The 22,644-nt window shown below is 44.0% G+C and overlaps 1 protein-coding gene across 1 annotated transcript; it reads right to left on the bottom strand.

The window, feature by feature from the left end:
- Positions 1 to 402: 402 nt before the first annotated feature.
- SCARB2 (scavenger receptor class B member 2) lies at positions 403 to 22,505 on the bottom strand. The gene is made up of 12 exons (XM_084519295.1): positions 22,308 to 22,505; positions 15,994 to 16,151; positions 12,118 to 12,265; positions 10,443 to 10,631; positions 9,571 to 9,662; positions 8,936 to 9,055; positions 7,744 to 7,922; positions 7,069 to 7,187; positions 5,639 to 5,712; positions 4,412 to 4,463; positions 3,617 to 3,775; positions 403 to 1,532 (listed from the first exon to the last, which is right to left on the bottom strand). The coding sequence occupies exons 1-12, from the start codon at positions 22,422 to 22,424 to the stop codon at positions 1,494 to 1,496; spliced, it is 1,446 nt and encodes a 481-aa protein (XP_084375421.1). The 5' UTR covers positions 22,425 to 22,505; the 3' UTR covers positions 403 to 1,493.
- Between the last annotated feature and the right edge of the window lie 139 nt (positions 22,506 to 22,644).

Raw genomic sequence — 22,644 nt, 5'->3', positions numbered from 1 at the left:
CCAAATAACAACATTTGAGGCAGGGGCGCTGAAAAGAGGGGACAGTTTCTGTTTACGATGTGAAATTGCTCCCGAAATGTCTCCAGAAAGTGGCAATGAGTCTCCCCTTCCCTGGTGTGTGCTTGTGGTCCATGAGGCAACAGGCAGGCAAATGTCCTACCAATGTACCAAACTGCTCCTCGGCCAAGGCTTAGGATACAGATTTGTTAAACTCAGGCCTTCTGCTGAGGCAAAGTCTCTCAGCAGGGCTGTGAGCACCATGGGCTGCAGCGAGTGCTTTTAGCAAACACAGATAATAACTAATTGCAATTACCTTCAAACGTCCTGGTTGGAACCGGCTGCAGACGAACAAAATTGTTGAACAAAGCACCAGCTAGGCCAGAAAACAACAAACCAAAACAATGGAAAAAAACAATACCTCTATTTAGAATAAAATAATACATTTTAAAATATGTTTTGCTATCCAGATCCAATAGAAATACTTCCCAATTAGAATATCCCTTTCGCCATGGGAAAAATACTTTTGTAATTTCTGAAAACAAGTTTCCACTTGGCAAGTAAAAAACTCTTACAGCTTTTCAAGGCCCTACACATACCTTAATACAGAGGTGTGCTTTTATCCTGAACAATAAATGTAACCGCCAAATCTGCATTCATATTAAACCACACAGCTGAGAACTGTGACAAACACCAGAGGAAAAAAAGAACACCGTTTTTGTGCCTTCCACCATCAAGACGAATGTTGTGTTCTGTTTTGTTGTCTTCTGTTTTTTCAAGTTGAAGGGAAACAAATCCAAATCTTAAGGATAGATGTAACACTAGCATGCAATAGGATTGTGTGCAGTTAGAACAGTTACGAGGTCTGTACGTAAAAGCATTTCCAGTCACTGGATTCTTTCTCCCCGATAACTACAGATACTTAAAACGTTTCACACGATATTTTGGATTAGTCGTACAAATCAGTTCTGTGGAAGGACCAATGACATTAATAGTAAACAGTCAGTGCATACTGGTAGTAAGCAGCGCGCAACACTTTACAGAAAAAACAATACTAGGCCTACAGGAAAAATGACAGGTCTTCCTGGGTGGTACGGGAACCTGCTGTGCCTTTACAAGGGTACTCTGCAGCCCATGCTCCTAAGGCCATTTGCAAAATTTACCCCTGTCATTTCTGTGATGAATCAGGCCTTTGTTCTTTTCACTGATATAGTGGTTATGATCATCTATAGGTGTCAGTGCAGGTACGAGAGTGCAGAGCTGAAAAAGCAGGATCTTGAGCAGTTTTAAAATGCAGTTTTAAAGTTGTAACTTAGCTGGTAAGAAAAGTCTTCTCCCTTGATGACAGTCCAGATTCTCTTCCGTCTCTATGCCACAATAACTTACACTTGACACGATTGTTTCTCCACGGTGGACAACGGTGGGTAGTGGTAGTTGCTATTAGGTCAGCTCTAATAATTTATTCTCCAAGCTCACATGTTAAAGAAAATCTACTACTATGTCCTGATGAGTGGGGACCTTTCTTCTTCGGTACTCTGCAAGAGAGAAATTTTAACACAGGAAAGTTAAATGTGGCACATCACAGAGCTTCCACAGTTGGGAAGCTGGATTTCTGAAACTCCCGACAGGAAAGGAAAAAGCTTGTCTCCTACTTCTACGTGCAGTTTCATGGAGGAGAACCAACGCTGTGCTGGGGAGGTGCTGGAGGGTGGATGGCAGCTTTGGCAGGGGCAGGCACTGGGCTACAAAGAGCTGTCCCAAATTTGCTTACTCCAGAGGATGGAGAGGATTGAGGCAAGTGGAAGAAAAGGGCCAGGATGTTCTCCTTGCCCCCACTGGAGGGCAGGATGCTGCCATCTCTAAGGACAGCAAGTGAGGTGAGGCAGGAATTAGGCCTACCAAGATCATGCTCTGCATGCCAGTGGGGCCAGAGAAAGCTCACGCTGCAGGATTCACAGTGTGAACAGTGGGTAATGGGCAAGAAATACAGCGAGACACATCCTGCAGAGAAAGCAGTCCTCCTGGAAGCTGGGAGATACGAGGCAGTGATGGGGCAAGTTGTTGATTAGTAGGATATTAAGGATGCAACATAAATGGGAAGGCTCAGGTCGCATCTTTGCAGGGCTGTGGAGCAGGTTGGGAAAGTGATGAAAGGAAGGAGGGAATCCGTGTATCTGGAGGTGCGGTGTGCTCAGTTCTGGGCACTGCATCACTGAACTGTCAGGGACATCCCCCAGCCAGAGGGATTTCAGCAAGGACTCAGCGCGGCAGATGTGCTCATTCACAGGCAAAATAAAGGCCTGATTGCTCCGTTCCCCGTGGCACATTCCAGATGATGAAAGACCATAACCACCTTGGTGGGAGGTGGATTGCAAACAGACCTGTAACTGGCTGAGTTACTCTTACATCTGCAGGAAAAGCAACAAAAGTAACAGAGAAAACATGAAACTGAGGTGTCACTTGGTCATTTTAATCACTGTGTAGCATCCAGGAACATCCAAGAGGGCTGGTATGAAGCCAGCACATAGGGAGGGGAAGGAATGCCTGGGGCAGGGGCCTCAGGCAATGGGACAGTTTTGATTTTCTAGTTGAGCCTGCCAGAAATGTGAGCAAAAGAAAAAGGAAGAAATGAACAAGGAAAAAGGACAAGGATCTGCTGTAAGGGAACCTGAAGTATGGTCCTGAGAACCCCTGCTCATGAAATGCTTCCTGGGTGCCCAGAGAGAACTGCAAGAGTGAAGCAAGAGAGACAGAGATCGGTTCCTCAAAGCTCGAGGAAGGAAGGCTGAGGACTCTCCGCCACTGCTGCCACCACCATCACACCCCTACCCAGCACTGGGTCCCACAGACTGAAATGAAGCACAGACACAGCACAGCTGGGAGCTCTGGCAGTAGGCATAATGGTGCTTTCTCAAGTGGTTTTAAGAAGGTACTTAGCCAACATCATATAAGCGAGACCACACTAAGACCACAGCAGCTACAGGGAGAAAACAGCCAACTAGAGTACCCAGTTTGTCTCATCTGAACCCTACTGCCTTAACTGTTCGGGTGAAGTTTGAATTTCAGCATTGCTAACGAACAGCCTTAATGCCAGCATGTCATTTTGTGACAGAACCCTTCATAAATAGATGTACAAACTAGCACTGTCTGGATAAAACTATCTGTGTGCTGTTGTCTGTAAAAGTCAGCTGTTCTTTGGTCATGAATTTGCATAGCGGTTCAGAAGAATAATCAACTGGCATAAGGCAATTGTTTCTGAGAACACTGTCCAATTGCCTGTGATTTAATGTCCAACAAATATGGTGAACTTTTGCATCTCACCCTTCAGGGTCCTCTAGACAGGCTGATTTTTTATTTTTTTTACTACTATCAGCAAGGGAGTTAGGCACAGAAGCTACGACCTGCCTTACCACGTTCCGTATATTAGCTGCATTCCTTTGTTTTCATGCATTTATTCTGAGTCTATTAAAACTTCCCCTCCCTAGAAAGGTCATTTTAAACAAAAACAACACATAAAAATGTTTGTGTACAAAAAGATACTGAAGAAATAAATCAACCAAAAGAAAATTAAACACAGACTAACATACAGTAAGCAAAGTTGAATTAAAATGCTACTTACCTCTTCACTTACTCCCCGGGACCTGCACACGAGCACAATAAAAATAATCCCAAAAACAATTCCGATAGCCATGATTACAAAGGGGATTCCAGTTACAACACTGGCTTCCAGCAAGACGTGCTTGAGTTTGCTGGCAGATGCTTCATCAATCAGAACACTCTGGAGCAGAGAAAGATGAAGAGAGAAGAAAGACTGATTTCTGTCCGTCTTTATATTAGGCCATTTTACCTTTGTGAGGTGTAGGGTAACAACAGTTCCACAGTTCTCCACCTCTGCTTCATTGCTTCTTGATATACCTTCCCTCTAAGAATCCTTAGCTCTCCTTCTCTGGCCAGAGGGATAATCTGCTCTGCATTTCTAAATGAAGTAGTGACTTTGAATGCTCAGTTTAGGAAAGCAATAATATGGACCTGGAGTAATGGCATGAATCATCAAAGCTAGAGTGTTCCCTGAATCCCTGAATCCAGTGAAGGCAGTGATCCAACTACAGCACAGACTGTGCTACTACTGCATTCATAGAGGTCTCCACACAAAAAGATGTGATCCTGCAAGCCTTCTGCCTCTTCCTTGTGGCCAGTACTCTGCAATTACAAAGCCCACCTGACAGTATTTTCCAGAACTAAATTTAATGCAACGGTCAACAAACAGCAAGAAGGTATTAGTACGAAACAACAGCTTCCTACCATCACTATACAAAGCAACAGGAAAACATGCATTTCTTTCCTGGCTAGCTCAAAGACGGTATTTTAGCAAGAATAAACATGCCACAATGCTGCAAAGAAATAACATATTTACCTCATTTAGATACATCACTGGGAAAATTAGTGTTCGGATGTTGCCTGTTTCACTGTGTAAAAAAACAACAATAAGAAATGATGCTTTTCCAATTTTCCAACTTGAAGGTTCTGAAGACAGATTATAATACAACAATGAACAATGAAACTGTCCCCAGAGAAACTCTAGACTTGATTTTCACCTCCCCACTCGAGCAGAACAATCTAAATCTTCAAAATGCTAAATAATTTCTGTTTTGGGATTTGGTGGCGAAAGAAAAAAAGGGATCCATAAGAGGCTCATTAATAACTTACTGAATGACAGATTTGTGCCAGTCAGCAGGAATGCTAAGCTAAGCCGATGTTGAAGGTTACTCATACTTGTAAAACACAGACACTATTGTCCACACAACATAAACAGAACAGTATAAAAAAAAAAAAAAAAAAAAAAAAAAGAAGTTTGGCACACATGAAATAACAGCTTGCTCCTGAGTTGTTTTAATGCAACAGCTCCTGGCCACTAGAAAACAAGGTGAAGAAACACTGACCATCCCATAAAGATTGGGGTAGTTAAAACACTTCTTTTTTAGTTATAATATGTGGCAAAGCTGTGCCAATAAGCTGAGTAGCTGCGTAGCAAGGTTTGCTGTATGGACTGCCTAAGTCTCAGGACAGCGGTTTCTCGTTATCGTACCAATGCAGTTGCCAAGGCAAGGTCTTTCTCTCTACCTGACCTAAGCCCTCCCCTCAGAATTTTGGATAGGACTTGCTGGCTGTTTTGGGACACACCACTTGATTTTCTACTTTGAAGGGATTATTCCTTTTTGTTTGGTTTTCACGTGGATACTGCTGAGAAGTGATGGCATTTGCAGTATATATTTTCTAAAAGCTGTGAAGAGTAGGATGGCATGTCCTCACTGCAGTGAGCAGCAGCTCTCCGAGCTCTAGCCCCACTCCATTGTGGCAGACCCTCTCTTGGAGTTGCATCAGTGTAGTATGACTGATGCCACCACAAGCATCATGTGTAACTTGTCTCCAGCAACTTCTTTTCTTGAATACTGTCTTTACTCAGCAGAAGGAACTGTAATAGCCACTTCGTCTGTGATTGAAGAGCGTACTGCCAAATTAAGATTTGACTAGATTTCTCCCTCTCATTTTCTCTCTCCAACCAATATTCCATCTGAACACTGCAGACAACTTTGTTTTGAATATCAAATCAGGTCTGAGATATCCACCCTGCAGCACTTACAAAAATTCAGGTAGTTTTCTGACATGAACATTGATCTGCATCCGCTTGGCTGCTTGAAGGACAAGCCCTGTCAGCTGGGGAATAGAAGAAAGCAGTTAATTATTATTAATATTATTATTTTTAAAGAGTAAGCATGAAATAGGCATTAGGAGAATACAATGTAACAGCTACACTGATGTGGACTTGACAAGGCAATGTAAGACCCACTTAGGGTTATTATTTATTTCCCTTCACCAAGGGAAGGTAATCTTGCAAGATACTCTTGTATCTCATATGTCCAGATTTCAGTCTGCCTCTGAATTAAGTAGATGTGAAGAGGCTACAACAGAAACGGAGGAACCCACACTTAAGCTACAGAGTGATCCCCTTCTTTCAGATCTAGCTGTAGTTTTGAAAAAGGCTATCACCTACTGCTGCTTGTTCTAGTCTCATTACTGTGCGAAGACCCTGCCGTCTCACACAAAAGAAACATTTCTGTTTGAAGGGTGACAAAGAGATATCAACCACAATGAATGGGAGTGAATGGCCATAAAGGTGATGAGAATGAAACACTTCTCACAATATTGCCACTGCTATAGTAAAGGTTGCAAATGGATGCACAGAAATATGTTCCTTTCTCAAGTAGCCAAATTTAGTCTGTGGGGGTGGATGGAAGCGAGGAGTCACAGAGCTCATTTTACACTAATACTTCAAAAGAGCTGCATAACAGAAAGAGCTTGGCACCAAATCAGGTGTCAAGCAGCATCTGCACTAGATGTTGAGAGAAACTATGCAATTTCCTCCATAGCAGCTTGATGAGTCAGACTCCTCTCCTTCTGTAAACTGGGGAGGTAATGATCTTGCTCTGTCCCTTGACCTACCTTCAGATGTGTGGATCTAGAGTACAGTGTAAAATCACAGCCCATCAGCTGCAAGATCCTTTATTTCTGACATCTCACGGTGAGATTACCAGAAACTCCACAAACTTCCATGAAAGACACAACCACCATGCTTCTGCATCTCTCTTTCTGTGGCTCCATGCCATCTAAATTGAGTCCAACATCCACTGAGTATTGATCTGCTCTCTTAGTCCACATACCCAGCTTCTTCAGCTTGGGGAAAATACAGTCAGGACAATACCCCAGTGGTTGGGATGGCAGGGTGAGCAGGAAAGTAGCCTCATCTGCTTCTCAGAAATATTTTAGCCTCTTCATTTCATCAATACCAGCCTGTTGGCATCTCTAATTTCACAGGCATGATAGGAAGAGCATTTTAATTCCTGTTATCCAGTAAAATTTGCTCCATACAAGCACATTTGAATAGTTCCATGTAAAATAACACAGCTTTGATGAAGTCAGTGAGACTACATCGATACACACCATCCAAGAAGGTAACCTAAGCCCATGAGCTTGGATTTGACTGCATTACCCTTTAAAAATGGCTGTACTTACAGGATTGATGTCCACAAATGTCTCATGATATTCCTTGGTCGGGTGCATGCCCTCTATGTCCTCTATAAACTTTTGCTCTGCTTGGTAAAAATGTGGGGCTGATAGAAATATGGGAGCACCTGGAATGTGAAAACAGAGAAAAATCACCATTTAAGAAAAGAACAGGATTTGAGAAAGTCTTTGAGGAACTCAAAACTCTTTGCACTGTGCTATTTACACTGTAAAGGCAAGTCCATTCCGGGGCTACAGAATTAACACTGATGCCCAGTCCTTAGAAGAAGCCAAATTTTCCCTTGTGCAGCATCAGCACAGCTTCGTGGCTTGCATGCTGGTCTTTTCACTGGTCATCCAACTACACAGACATGACAGCTACCTGGATAAGAGCAGACTACAAACGCCCAAACTGTTCAGTATGGATCCTGGTACTTCCTTCTGATATCTTTGATTTTTGTCATTGCTGGAGCTGATGACATCTCACAGGAACATCTCCCCTCAGATACATTTCCTCATTACTGCAGTTTAACACCAACCAACCACTTGTTGGTGAGTGGTTTCACTGAGTATAGTCACATCCCTGTAGGCTTCACCAAACTGTCCTCATTTATTTCAGTCAGAAAGGAGAAATATGTTGCTGCTGATATCCTCCCAGTCTGCTTCCACCCCCTGGTAACATACCTTGCTTGCAGATGCTGACGTTGAGGACCCCAGTGCCAGGGCAGTTCCCTGGAGGCACGCAGAATCCAGCATTGTCTGGGTTAATGGTGGTGTTGGCAAACACCATAGGAGAGGGCACAAAGCGGTAGGTTGGGATGCCTGCAACGCTTCCTGAGCTGTCATACACCAGGTAAAAAGATCTGCAAGAAAGAGAAGCCAGACCCAGATTTGTTAGTCTTGAGCATATGCTAATATCTGCTGCAGATGTCTCTTTGTTGATGCCTGCTTATCTACTTCAGTTTACAGTAAGCTGCGGCCTTGGCCTAAGCTCATTCCAGTGATCTTCAGTGTTGAATTCTTCTGTGTTAAATTCTTCTGTGTTAAATTTAACGGGCTTTTGATCATCACATACACACCTCATCATTCTGCTGCTGCAAGAAATGGACAATCCTGTGCTAACTGTGCTGCTCTAGGGATACTGACACCTGCCTTCAGCATTTTGGGGCTTCAGCCATGTCCCCATGTTCCTATTATGCGATGTGTGAGGCACTGCTGGTGCGTGCTACTGGGAGGGACAAGGCAAGGAACAGGGTTGGGCAAGACAGAACAGAGGGGAGGCACAAATTTAGCGAGTCCTGAATTTAGCATAACGCACATCCGTATTGATTTAAATAGAGAATTTCAGATCATTTTCATTCTCCACAAACAGGAAAACTTGGAAGGGAGGAGAACAGCAAGTGGAACATAAAGAAGGAAACACCATGTTTTTTTTTTCTGAATATTGCTGCATTTTAAATAGCACTGCTTTAAGTCACACATCTCTGAAGAAGGCAATCTGCGTTCTCTAAAAAGCAGAACAAGGGAAGATTTTGGAGAGAAAGAAATTTCAGGCAAGGTTCATAGAAATCCTCTTCCCCTCATTACAAACCTTGCTAGACAGTCCAGCCTGTCTTTCCAGTCATCTTTCAAATTTGCACTCTATCCTTCTTTACAAATAACACATCCTTAATTTGATACAGATTTTATTATTATTATTATTTTATTTATTTTATTTTTTGGTTTATCATCCTTCATAGCACAAATGAATACTGAACACCAACCCTGCTAAATAAGACAATGGAAGGAAAAATATTAGCCTAACATAAAACTTTAACATCAATGGACATAAATGCTCTGCTGCAAAGTCTGAGTGATGATGTTTTCCTTTTCTTACCTGCAGAAATCAGAAGAGAAGATATAAATATTCTCATCTTTGCTAATCAGTGGGTGAAAGGATGTTCCATCTGTTCCGTTGATCATGTTACATGACTTTGTTGTCCACCAATTCAATGACCTGAAGAAAATGAAGCAAAGAGAATAAGGGTTAAAAGACCTCTGAGCAGTGGTCAGGCCAGCTTATGGTCTGAGCAAACAAGAATCAGACCTGTACAGTGCTACATCCTATTGCCTCAGCTCTGCTAACAACAAGGGGCATTAGGATGGGTTTAAATTGCATTTGTCTTCTCTTTAAACTGGCACCAGGCAAGTAAGAATCCAGGGAGGTGTGTCAGGGAGGGTAACCGGTGCCATGGAGCAGTCAGGGGTTCAGAGGTGAGTGCCCACAGCAGTTTGTTCTCTAGGGGCAGGGGCTGTCTTCTTTTCATAATTATATGACCCATACCGAAATACTGGAGGCCTGGTCTGAGCTAAGAGCTGCTAAGAACTATCACCATCCACAAAATAAATGGACTTTTTTTTTGTTTTGTTTTGTTTTGTTTTGTAAAGAATGTAAAGGTGAACATTCTTGTTCAACAAAAATGTGGAAAGTGGCAGATTTTGACAGAGGCCTAACCATAGTGAAAAACTTACTCTTTTCCTTTCCATTCCACAATCCTTGAGAAGTTAAGGTAGTTCCTTTCCCCACTTAGGAAAACATATTCTCCATCATCAGTTCCATTCATCTGCAAACAGATACATAAGTTTTTAATCACTCCTGACTGGTAACAACGGGGAGACAGGAGACTGAGCTGCCATCACTACAAATCCACCACAGGAGTGATGGACTCCCCTGTGGTAAGTGCAAATCATTAAACTCCCCCTTGAACATAAGTGAGGTGGATGTGACTGTGCTAAATTCTCACCCCTCCCAAGTGAAGGGAATGCAACATGAGGTTAGCCTTTTTTACCCGTTGAAATTTGCCACTGAAAAAGCAGTTTAAATAAAACAAACACACCGAAACAAAATAAACCCACAGAAAATAATTTGGGTGCTGTAGGTATCTCTGAGAAACAAGGAGTCCTGCCAGCCCAAGGTGACTTACAGAGATGCTGTGGAAGCCAGGAATGGCTACAGCACAGAACTAAACTAACATGTGATCTCAATTAATTACTGCGAAGGAAATTGGTCAGGAAATTTTCTGATAGTTTGCACAAGTGGTGCCAAAAAGGCCATGCTACTCAAAGTGAGCACAATCAACAGTGGAATTGTTTACATCCACTCTTGAAAAGCTTATGCATATTTGACACAGGGAAGTGAGATAAAACACTCGCAGCTGTGCCACAGGCCAGTGCCTAAACACAGCCAAATTGGACATGGAACATCCTTTTGCCACCTCTGCAGCCTGCCTCCTGGCCTCAGCCTCGGAGCAACCTTCTCTACTGGCGGGTGATGACAGTTCCAACTCTGTAGCAATGACATCACCCCTAATTTAAAGCACCTGAAAGTCTCCTATGCCAGTTACCTTATTAAAGAAACCAAACACTGGATCGATCTCGGGATGCAGAAGATGAATGGTTGACAGCAGCTTGTCCTTGTAGCCCCACAATAATTCATGCACGGTGCGAACTGTGAACAGGGATTCTTGGTATAGGAGCAACAGCACCTCTGTGGCAAACTGAAGAGAGGTTGCCCTGGTCCACTCCATTGCAGTCTGCCGGGGGATTGGAATTGGGGAAAAATGGTCAGATTTCATGTAGAATAAATAATTACAGCTGCATGCAAACACAGACACACACATTTCAGCATTGCACACATTTGAATTGTATTTTCAGTTTCACTATTTCCACTTGCGGCAAGTAATGTGCTGACTAACAGGTTCCTCAGCCATTCTCCTCCAGGGATGTGCTCCTGCAGATTCCTGTTCAGCTAAGCATGGGCACACAGCTTGGTTCTGTGCCACTGACATTTGTAGGCTTAAGAATGCATTTAAAGTGAAACGTGCAAAACTGCTTTCTAAGCAGCTTGAATTTCACAGGTATATTACAGCTGGAGATGCTCTTTGAATATCAGCCTTAGGAAATCATGGTTTACATTTTGAAAAGCAAAGCCTGTAAGGATGTGGAATTTCTCTAAAGTGCAAACAATACCAAAAGTTATTCCCTTTGTAGTAATTTTGCAACATGTATTTTAAAAAAGGCAAAAACAAAAGAAAAAAATATTCCTTGGGTGAATGAAGCTGTAGTTCTTCTAGTACAGCCTGTTACAGTACATCACTGTCAAAAATCTGAACGAGAGATAATACTTGCTACCACTCAAATGCCTGGGAGGAACTGTAAATACAGTGACTGTATTGTTTGCAAGTTGTAGTAAACTGTGTTCTATCTAATGCCACATACAGAGAATGTATGTATTCATTCATAAAATCAGACAGACATTTTTAGAAATGCCAGGCAAATTTGAATGCACCCTGTAATTGAAGTCAATTAAACTAGTATGGAGAGTAAAGGCGTAGTTACACAACCAGCAAGTATTTGGGTACTGTCTCATTTGCTTTGCAAGGTATGACAGCTGTGTATCTGCCTGTTCTCATGCTATCCCTGTGCAAGACCAAAAATAATGGTCTGCCTCTCATCACCAGAATGAGACTGTCTTTGCAGGGTTGTCTCACCTAATACAGATCGGGGTGCCTGTCTTAATTGTAACCTTATTCTCACAGCACCTTTTCATTCAGTGGTATCTGAAACCTTTTTTTTTTTTTTTTTTTTTTTTTTTTCAGTTTGTGATGCAGGGCTGGAGGCAATTTTGACCAAAATAACCCCAACCAAACAAATATTTCAAGCCTTCTCATTCAAATGTCTGAGTTCCTCCTACGTATCTGAGATCACTAACTCCCTAATTTCACTTGGTCACGAAAACCCAACAAGCCTGATTTCTGCTCATCTCTTAAGTGCGTCAGCTCTCAGCGCAGGAATGTGGTGCTAACACTCAGAGGCGTATGGGGAAGGAAGAACATAATAAAAAAAATCCCACAACAGTCCAAACCAAAACTGAATGCAGTTTCTGCCTCAGACATAAGCTGCCTCTCTAGTTCTTCAATCACCTTTATCTACCACAAAGGGAGAGACAGTACGGAGTGACAAGCTGTAGGTGTAAAGTGAGTTAGGATGATTTCCAAGCAGGAACTGAGGAGAACTCACCACTGCAGGAACATTAATTGTTCTGATGAGATCCACTTCAGGGTCTCCAACTGACTTCTGAGGCTCAAATACATATGTCTTTGGATTCAGAGCAGATACTTTGGTGCCATTGTCCAAAAACTGAACGTGCACTCTTGGCCTGTATTCTCTGAAAAACAAGAAAGTTTACTCTGTAAGCAAGTTAAACATGTACAAAGCAAGTTAAACATGTACAAATGACATTAATTGCAACTTGTGGCCATTCTACTGCTCTAAGCACACGAAGGGGAGGATTTTCACATCACTGGCAGTTGGTCCATTTTTGCTGCTCCTGCTGTCAGCAACACAACTCCCCTTTGTGTCAATGTGAGCTGAATTACACCTCACAGGGTACTCCCAAAAATGCCACCCCACGCCCTAATTGCACTTCATATTTTTACCTTGCCTTGAAATACCTCCAAGGAAAGAGAGCAATTTCAAACAGTACAGAAGGATTTAGAGACACTATATATAAGACTTTTGCCTCTTTCCTGCAGGCAAAATTTGCTCCCAGACAAAATAAGATGTAGGCTTCACCTACGTATCACTAACCTGACCTAAGAACCTACCAGAATCTTTCTGCTGGTGTCCATGTACTTTGCAATAGGGCTTCTGGGCTTATGTGTGACTCAACAACAGAACAAGCCTCGTTTTAGCTCTTCTCCTTTAATTGTGAGGTGGCAATCCTGGATGCAACAGAAATTCAACTGATTTTTTTTTGCCCTGAACTGCTCATGGGTTTGGAGTTTGCTTCTGGTACTGTCTAAGCAACAAAACAGACGAGCTACAAACGAGCAACAAAAAGCTCAGGATTGCTGACAAACAAGTCCAATTGGCAAGAAACATCAAATGCTACCTGCTGGCCTAGTAAGGGAGTCAGATCTTAATCACCCTGAAGCACATGTCATAACCATAATCCAGTGCATTGCCAGGACCATGTTCCAAACAAGAACCACAATTCTGCAGAACTGGCAGGCTTAGGTTCACAATGAGACACATAGCAATCTTCAGCAATACAGAAAACAGCAGTGGCAGGTTGTCTTCTCATGGTGTGATCCTTTTGGCATAGGAGTGAGGTGAAACAGACCATATTTCATGAGTCCACATTCAGTCAAGAGTTTGTTGACTTCTACATTGCTTTGCCTCCGGAGTAAATTTTAACTCCCAAGATGGAAAGGTGAATTATTCTGCAAGATCCTGTGCTGTGATGTTCTTCGTTCATTTCAGATCCTAGATGCTATCCTGGCTGCACTAGATCTAGTTAATGCAGCTTCATGACTGGCTGTATCACTCTGGTTCAGCCTTTCTAACTTAAAGCAAACTGGGAAGGCCCATGAAACTATTCTTCTTAGAAATCAACCATTTCCCACCTCCCCTACAAAAACAGTGTATCTACTGCTCTTCTTCTCTCCTAGGAACTCCAGCTTGCTTTGGAGTTCACATCAATTTACTCTATAACCTAGGGCTTGAACTGAGGGGATGGGAATGGACAGTTGTGAAGTGCCTTACCTAAAACAGGCCAGAGTTAGCCTGAGAAGTTTCTCCAACTCTAAAAAGTCTGCAGAGGAAAATAATACTCCCCGATTAGGGACACAAGGAGGAGGATCTCAGATGTTAAAGACAAAAAACTCTTAATGTGTCCAAGACCAGAGAATATCCAAGTGTTCTTTAGAGCTTGTCAGGAAAGCAGCATGCACTTCATAATGAATTATTTTATATATTGCAAATATAACTTCCAGGATTTAAAAAGACAAGCACTACAGCATTTCAGGTACAGAAACTATGTCTGCACTAACTGGGTTTACAATTTATATGGGTCAAACCTATGAACTGTTTGAAGCTTAACCATGCAGTATGTACATGTAGCTGTCCCACCTCTTCTCTGCCACTCTTAGACTTTTTTCCCTGCCTGTCAGGGACGGTTCACTTCCAGCCTTTCTCCTCAGTAACCCATTTTATAAAACACTGAGTCATGCACTTGATTTTGGAGCATTTTGGATGTTCTGCTACATACTAACCTGGTATTTATTCTGTGGCTCTAGCATGCAGTATGTCTGCAACATCCCTTCCTTCTCCCTCTCCTCCCATGCACCTCCTCTCTTTCCCCACCCACCGCTGACATCCTGGTACACTCAGCAGCAGCAGCTAAGCAAGGATTAAAGAATCTGCTGGGAAAGAGCACTCCAGCTTTTTAACTTTGCTATTTCTTCCATCAGGCAGAGCGCAGCACAGTCGAATCCTGTTCGGACACGTCAGAAGCGGGCAAACCAAGCGAGGCAGGAGCGACAGAAACACGCAGGGCTGGAAGGAGCAGCCTGCCTGCCTCCCTCGGCAATAAACAAGTCGGGGAGCGCCTGCGTCGCCCGCCCCAGCCCGATCACATGCAGCCAGCCTGTGGTGTGTGCTGCAGGGGAAGGCTCGCAGCGAGCCACAAAACAGCTGCTCAGGCTGGGCCTCCCCTCGGGCACGGACCACGCCAGGCAGCCCCGTCCATCCCACAGAACTCCTTCATGGGTAAGGTGCAGCTTCACAAAGCAGGCTGCGCGTGACGCCTGGAAGATGTTGAGGAAAGGGGAAAAAAGGAGCTAGAGAATGGGAGTGCAGAAAAGCAAGGGCCTATGAGGTTTCATGTAGGTCTTTTACATCTAGAAGCAGCCCTGTTTATCTTCCTGCTGACTAATTATCAGCATTATACTACACCGACCTGAAGGAAAGCTTGGGAACTTGAAAGCTTCTCTATCTTTTCCCCACCTCTACCAGTTTATCTAATAACAAAGTAGCACACATAGTTTGCCAAAGCTAAACAGGCACAGCAATGAAAAACAGAGATGGGAAAAGATTGAGGGCAGAGGGTGAAGCAAAACTGAGCTGTAGGTGGAGAGGAACAGCGTGGGAAGACATACTGCAGAGGCTGAGGCAGCCCGAAAGGCTCTCCCTTTTACTCTACAATATTTTTTAAAATACTGACAACCAGATCCTGATCATTCTGCAGCTTAGGTAGAGACAGCTCCTTCTGGCACTGAAACTGGTCTGAATGAATGTCTGACCACTGAGACTGACAATAAGAAACCAACATTTTTGCCATGGTTCTCCTACCTCCATGAGTTCAAATACTGTGAAACCTCCTGCTACAGGACTGCTCCTGGTTTTACACTGCTGCGTGCAGTGGAGCAGAATGAAGCTCCAAAGGAAAACTTGTTCATAAGGGGACCAAAACCTCTCCACATGCAGCAGACTCGGACTGCTCAGCGTGGAGCCATACCATGCAGAAGGAGTCATGGAGGCTGGATAAGCTCCAACACTGCACGTGGCCTTACTGAGTCCTTCCATCTGCAAAAATAGTAGATATTTCTGAATCTAAGTAGTGATGGCTGGTTAGGGGAGTTCCCTTTAGTTCCACTCTGTAACTAGCTTTCTGTCCATGTTTTTAATGATATGAATTGTGCAATTTCAACTAGGAAATAGTTTCTGAGTGAATCACATTTTTATGCAACACTTCTCTCCGCTTACATCTCAACCAGTCACTGCCTCTTCCCTCACAAGACAGCAGGCCATGATGCAGAGAACTTCCTCTCGGTTCAGCAGCTGAGGAGCAGCAGCAGCACACAAGCAAAATCTTGCACAGAATTTAACAGAAGACCCTGGCTGAAACCAAAACTGCTTGCAGGCTGTTGCTGTGTCAGCCTGGTTGTACTGTGCAGGTGGTGTATGACCATTCTCAGTTGAATAAATTTTCAAGCCCACATTAGCAGCTAGGTTTTCTGCTAGAATGGGATCCCAAACATTCTGGATCTCAGTTCTTTGCCTCCTTACACACAACAGGTTCAGCGAAATGTGAACACAGTGAAATGGTCCTACCGGTAGGTGTACGGCCCTTTTTCCTCTACAAGAGGAGTAGCTCCTTGAAGCACTTCTAACGGATTTGTCACATTAAAAAAGTAGAACTGCATGTAGACTGGTGGAGGAGGATCTTCCCAGGCTTCAAAGGTTTCTGTGCCATTTTTTAATACTGTTCCCTGAAACATGAGAAAGACAAATCAGCTGTTAGTGATAGATGCTGAATAATATTTACAGGAAAGAGAGGAATTCTCTGTTCTCAGAACAAGGACAAGCAACACCATTGGAGACCCCAACTCTACAAATACTTTGTGCTTTACTTTGAAGCACCTCACTAAATATCAACAAAATCAGGCATATGCTACGATGCTTGCAGCCTAGGGGCATACTTCTGTGGGGATTGTTTTTCTGCTTCTTCCTACAAACACTTCTGCCTGACATTTTTCAGAATGAAGACTTATCAGCTGTTACACAATGATCCTCTTGCACTTTCTATATGAACAAAAACCTAACCCGGTGTGAAACACCACAAAATATATCCACATTACAGATAGAAGAAGTGGAAACCAACAATGTGAGGCCAAGCAGTCCTAAGAGAGTCATCTGAGGAGGAACAAGGCCAGAAAAGAAGCTTAGATTCATTGTGGTTATGATTTCTTTGCCTACAAATGTCACATTCCAGTATAGCTGTAAGATTGTCTCCAAAGCAACTGGACTTCATTTCTCAGTAGCCTGGGAGGAAAACCTGTAAGTGATAGAAATTTCTTTCATTTAGGCAGACTGGGATTCTTGCTTTTCTGAGGTCTCCGAATAGGGCAAAGATTCTTTGTATTCAACACAACATGGGTCTACAAAACAGGAACTGCAAATCATTATTTTATCACATAAATACTTGATTCAATATTCAAATTTACCTTTATGTGGCTCTATTAGGAACACGTAACACAGATCTCAACTCCTTATTTTATTACCATTTAATTCTAGGTAAAATTTACTGCAACTATAGAAGCATCACCACCACCACCACCAAAATCAAAGCTTTTCACATGTTTTTAACACTGTTACTGCCAGTGTTACAGTTAAGAAAAAAATGGCTTGCAGAGTAGAATTTTCAGGAATAAGTACAAACAAAACTGGATCTTCGAAAATCATAACACTAGTAGGCGGAAGAAGGGAGGGGGAGATAATTTGCAATTAAATGGGTCTCGTCAACACTTGCTCTTTTTATTCTTCTGAGAAAACAAGTCAAATATTGTAAGTACAAAATCAAAGGCAGGACAAACTGGCCAGCTGCCACGTCTTGGTTACTGTTTATGGGGTCTTAACTTTATCAGCTACAGGACTATCAGCTACAGCCTCAGCATTCATCCTTGGCCTTCCCACTGAAGGAGCTGTTTTCTCTGCATGCAGATTTTAATTTTGAATGATTAGATAAAGATAAGACCTTTTAAAAGAAACACGTATTGGCAGGAGCTTGGAATGGCAGCAGTATTCCTGAAAGGCAGTGGAAGCCAACCCAGCTGGTAATACTCTGCAGTTGCAGACTGCTTTCCTCTGAGAATTGCAAACCCTGTATTCTGTGAACACCACAAAAATAATGTTAGGCCTGTTTCAGGTGCTTTGTGCATTTCTTTGGAACTATCAGCATCTCGTATACACCATTTCCTACACAAACCAATGCTTCTGACCCTGTTTTCTTGCAATCTTATGCCAAGGAGTTTGTATTCAGACAGAGCCTGCATGAAGCTGGTTTGTAGGATCAGGAACAGAAAATCTCACTAAATCAGGCATACTGTTTCCATGACACTACCAGAAAGGGCTGGGAGTGACACAGCAATGTATTTAAGATACCTAGAGATAACTGGGATAGCTTTTCTCCATACGCAAATAACCACAGTACAAAGTCAGGGGTTTCAGAGGTCTGATGTCTGCTCCTTTCCTAAGTTGTGTACAGCTCACATTTCTCATGTGCATGAAATACATTTGAGCATAAGCTTGACACTGATAAAAAGACTAACTCTTGCCTGTCTTGACCTTAACTCTCCCCATCTAGGAATTTGTACTATTCCCCAACAACTAGTAAGCGTATTCAGGGCACCTGTCTGCTGCTCAAATTGCTCTCATATGAGGCAATTAAAGCGGAAGATTATTACTCCCTCTAAATTGTCAACATTTAAAAAATACAAGTGCACCCCAGACAAATTAATTCCAGTTTTAGGCTCCAGTGTATCCTTTATGAGAGGGATGACATTTACCAGGTGCAGGGAGGTCACTGCCCCATGCCACTCTCCTGAGCTAGACCAAAAAGAAGAAGCTCCCCACCTTGATGACGAATTGCCAAATGTAACATCAGTTTCTCTCATGCTATATACATATACTTATGCACCAGACTACATGCAAAGAGCATTAACAGGAAGGGAATGAGGGAATTTTTCTCTGGAAAGTCCGCATAAACGCAGGTTCCTAGGATTTTGAAATCTTGTGTGATCCCCTGGGAGATGGCTACAGAGCAAAAGGGTAGTGAAACCAAGTCATCTGGTGATTTATTTGCTGGATCTGCGTAACACTGCTTGGATCTCCCACAGCAATGACAGTGTATTTTTAGCTCTGTACAGTAACAACACCAGTTGTAAACCCAGATTCACAAACTTCTGAGCAGGACTCAGATACACTGCCATGAAATTCTCAAATAATAAAATACGGCAAGCTCTTTCCTTCAATTTTTCACCAAATGGTATCAGGGGCATTTGGGTCTGCCACATGATATTAAACAGCCTGGGCCTATGAGAAAAATATGTGCACGTTTTTTTTAAACAAAACATATGTCCGTGTCCCTCAGCTGGTGGCATTCTGTTGAGCTCTGCTGACTGATTCACAGAAGAGTAGGATCTGATGTTACCGATTTTTTTTGTCAGAGGCTGTGGTCACTGCTAGGTTAGGAAGGCTGCAAAATACTAGATCATAGGACTGCTGTTTAATCTGAAATGCGTGTAAGACACAGCCCCACTGCAGTTATTGTTGCTGTACTGCACAAGGCCTTTTCTCTTGATACACTTACGTGCAGAAACAAGACATACAGAGTATCCAGGAACCCCATGTCAGACACTAGTCCTGCAGGCAGTAGCCCAGGGAGGCCTCAGACTCAGAGATCCTGTCTCATGGAGACGCAAAGGTGCACCAACTGCATGATCACCACCCAAAACCAGTAGATAACATCATGCTGTGTCCTCACTCAGCAACACAGCAGAGACTGCTGCTTCCACGAAAACATCTGCCCTGCTGACTTATTTATCAGGCCTGAATTTGCACTGGTTGCATTCTCTGATGTTTCCTTGTCTTCACAAAGAGGAAAAAAAAGGCAGTTTATGCTCCCAAATGTAATTGCAATTGGTGCTGTTGATTGGAGTGGAAAATGATGCTGGACTTTTTTGTAACTTGTACAGAAAATTAAATATATACATATACTTTTTTTTTTTTTTTTTTCCTGGAACTGCAAAATGATCTAGTTCCAGGACATAGTTTTATACATCCATTTGTCACAGAACTTAATTGCAGCTTCTTAAAAGGAGCAATAGGGTAAACCTTCAGACCAACACGAGCAGACTTTTCTGACCCTGCACTTCAGGAACTGTTCAAAAGAAGCATCTCAACTCATCATTTGTCTAAGCCACCACAGTCTAGTATTTCACATTAAACAAAACCTACAAATGATCAATACATAAAATAAATCAAGGGATAAAATATCTTCCCCAAACTTTTGGGCCCCAAATACTCCTGACAACCCAGCTGTGGACAGCTGGCAGCAAAAGCCCATTGAAATTTCAAGGGGTTAGAGGACTAACCATTTTCTAAATTTATCAGTGTGCGGCATGTGGCATAAGCAGAACACTGGAGGTAAAGGCACAAGGGCTGACTGCCCAACTTTCACATTAGGTGCATAGCTCAAGGGTTGTTATAGTCATACACTGCACGCTTATGGCAGTAAAATCCATAACCATATAACAAATATATAGCATAAAGCAAACACTGCTCGCAGCTAGGAAGGCTTTTCACCTGTGGGCAGCTATTTTACTCTTGTTCATTCCAGGTTTTTTTCCCATTATTTGCTGGAATTTCAGGTGCTACCGCTGGTAACTAACAGACACTGGACAAGATGGACCAGTGGTGCTGGAAAGGATGCATCACACAAATCCCCTGGTTCAAGCCGACCCATCCTCAATGCTGCATAGCTCCTGGGTTTGGACATGCAGGTGCTTCAGCTGGTCCATAATGCAGTCATTCATTTCAATTTACTTCACTATCAGTCAGCACTGCTGGGAAGCCTTCAAAGCAGCATGAACTACCCCATGCAAAGGACAACCTCTTTCTGCAGAGAGGGTGTGGAGGGAAAGAGGGGCCAGCATGAAACTCATGAGCACAGGTGACATTTCTTGTCCACTGCCTTGGACTTCAGAGCAATCAGAGAGCTCAGAAAACTCCAGTCTTGTCACACTGCAAAGGCAAATTCAGATTTGTCTATTTGCACAAGATTTTCTAAGCTGCACACATGGTTACACAAGAGACAGCAACTTCCTAGGCCACACACAAATGAGAAGCTCGTGTGGGATAAAGCACGTGGAAAGCAGCAGAATCAGCAGAGTGACTGGGAGGGAGCACGCTGCTTTGGGGCTGAGAGCTGTTCAGGAGGGTGTCACTGGGAAGTGCAGGGAGCAGGATGCTTGATCCTGTGCAATGGAGATGCATGCTAGGACAAGCTGAAAAACACTAAGCAGGAAAAGACTGAGCTCTAGGAACTGCATCCTGCATTACTGAAAGCTCTGCAGAGTAACTATGAAGTTACTCTTATATAATCAACCGTTAAGGGTAAGGAGTTGTGTAGCTAAGAGATAATACGTGTAAGGAGGATCACACCTAATTCCTGACAGTCCTACACTGTGCTGCCAAACCATTTCTTTTTACCCCACTGCTCCTGTGGTGAGAGCATGAAATAGACTTGAAGCTCTAACTTCTGCTGTGATGCAGCGGCTGACAGACTCCTTTCCTGCAATACAGGAGATGGAGCTGTAGATGTCTACACAAAGCTGCGCTGTTTGGCTTGCTTTGCACACAACTTCGCATACACAGACGTTCACATCAGTTCGCATCTGGCTTTCAGACTGCCTGGAGAAAGCATGAGCTGACAATCGGATGACTTCAGGATAAACCACCCATTCCCCACGCTGTGCTCCAGCAGGGCAGAAGCACTTACCTGGGGACAAGCCCTGCAGGAGCAGCTCCCGAGGAGCAGCTGACACCCTGACAGGCTGCACGACACCTAGGGAGGCCTGGTTTTGGCTATCCCCTAAACTTTAGGGATACATTTCAAAGTGCAACTTGTTTTAAACTGACTGCCAGCATAAAAATGCCCTTGTTAAGCCAAATTGGTGTAAGATAACACAATACAGCTTCTCTGTTAGGAAACGCTTGCTGTCAATACCTTGAGGAAAAGCACAGCGCATCGGTTAGGACATTACGGGGGATAAGCAGACTTCTGTCACCAGTTAGACAACAGCACTGGTTACATCACATCATTTGTTAGCACTCTTGGTTTCCCTGTCTGAATAAGAGACAATACACCTCCAACTAGGCAGATCAGTAATAATTTACATGCTTCACAGACATTTTAAAGGAAATAGCTAATGACAAGTGCTTCAAGTAGGGGAGTTTCTAACACCATTGGAGTTGACCCTTTTCAGTGGACCACCATATAAACCCAAAGGGCCAGCATGAGGAACAAAAGTTAAAGCAGCCCATGAGCAAGGAGGGCTCTGCAGTAGTAACAACGCCAGGACGGGGGCTCCCCAATTTTGCTGCAAGCAGCTGTGAGCAGTGGGGTGAAATGCCCTGCTGCCACCACCCTGCCCAGAGCACACCTAGCACTGCACAGGCAGCAATAAATGGAGCAGCAGCACAAGCCACTGTCTGAAAGCTGCAAGAAATCGGTGATACAGATGGTAGAAAAGGAGGCAGGAGGGGTGCTTTAGGTGTTCCCTGTTCTCCCTACGTGTTGCTGCTCTGGAGCGGGCCCCTCATTACAGCAGCTGCCTCACAGCCAGCAAAGCTGCCTGGAGAGGACTGATTTTTACTCATATTTGCTGGATTTTTGCCCAGCCCTGCCCGAGCCCCCACCTGGGGGATGCTCCGACCGTCACCGAGCGCGGCTGAGGCGCGGAGGGCGCCTGGCAGCGCCAGCCCCCAGCCCCTTCCCTCCCTCCCTCTCCTCCCGGGGTAACCTGCGGAGGGGAATAAACCCCTCAGGAGGGACCGTGAGGGCGGCGATCGGGCCGTGCTCTCACCTGCTTCACCTGCAGGTCCACCACGGACTGGAAGACGTGCGCCACCAGCAAGGAGATGCTGGCGATGAGCAGCGTCAGGGCCAGGACCCCCGCCGTGACGAGGCACAGCGACTTCATGGCCGCCGCCCGGCCGGCAGGGACACAGCCGCCACCAGCACCGCCACCACAGCCGCCGCCAGGCCCCGGGGCCGGGCACAAGGGGCGGGCGGCTGCCTCGCCACGCCTGCTGACGGGCCGGGAGGAGCCCCCGGGCCTCCCCGGGCCTCCTGAGCCCGGCTTCGGCCCCTCAAGGGCCGGAGGGGCTCGGCTGGGGGCTGGGGGCGAGGGGAGCGGCCGT

Source organism: Aythya ferina (assembly GCF_964211825.1).
Source record: "Aythya ferina genome assembly, chromosome: 4".
Classification (NCBI taxonomy): Eukaryota; Metazoa; Chordata; class Aves; order Anseriformes; family Anatidae; genus Aythya; species Aythya ferina.
The sequence above is the reverse complement of the archived record's forward strand: the minus strand, read 5'-3'. Positions and strand labels throughout refer to the sequence as shown.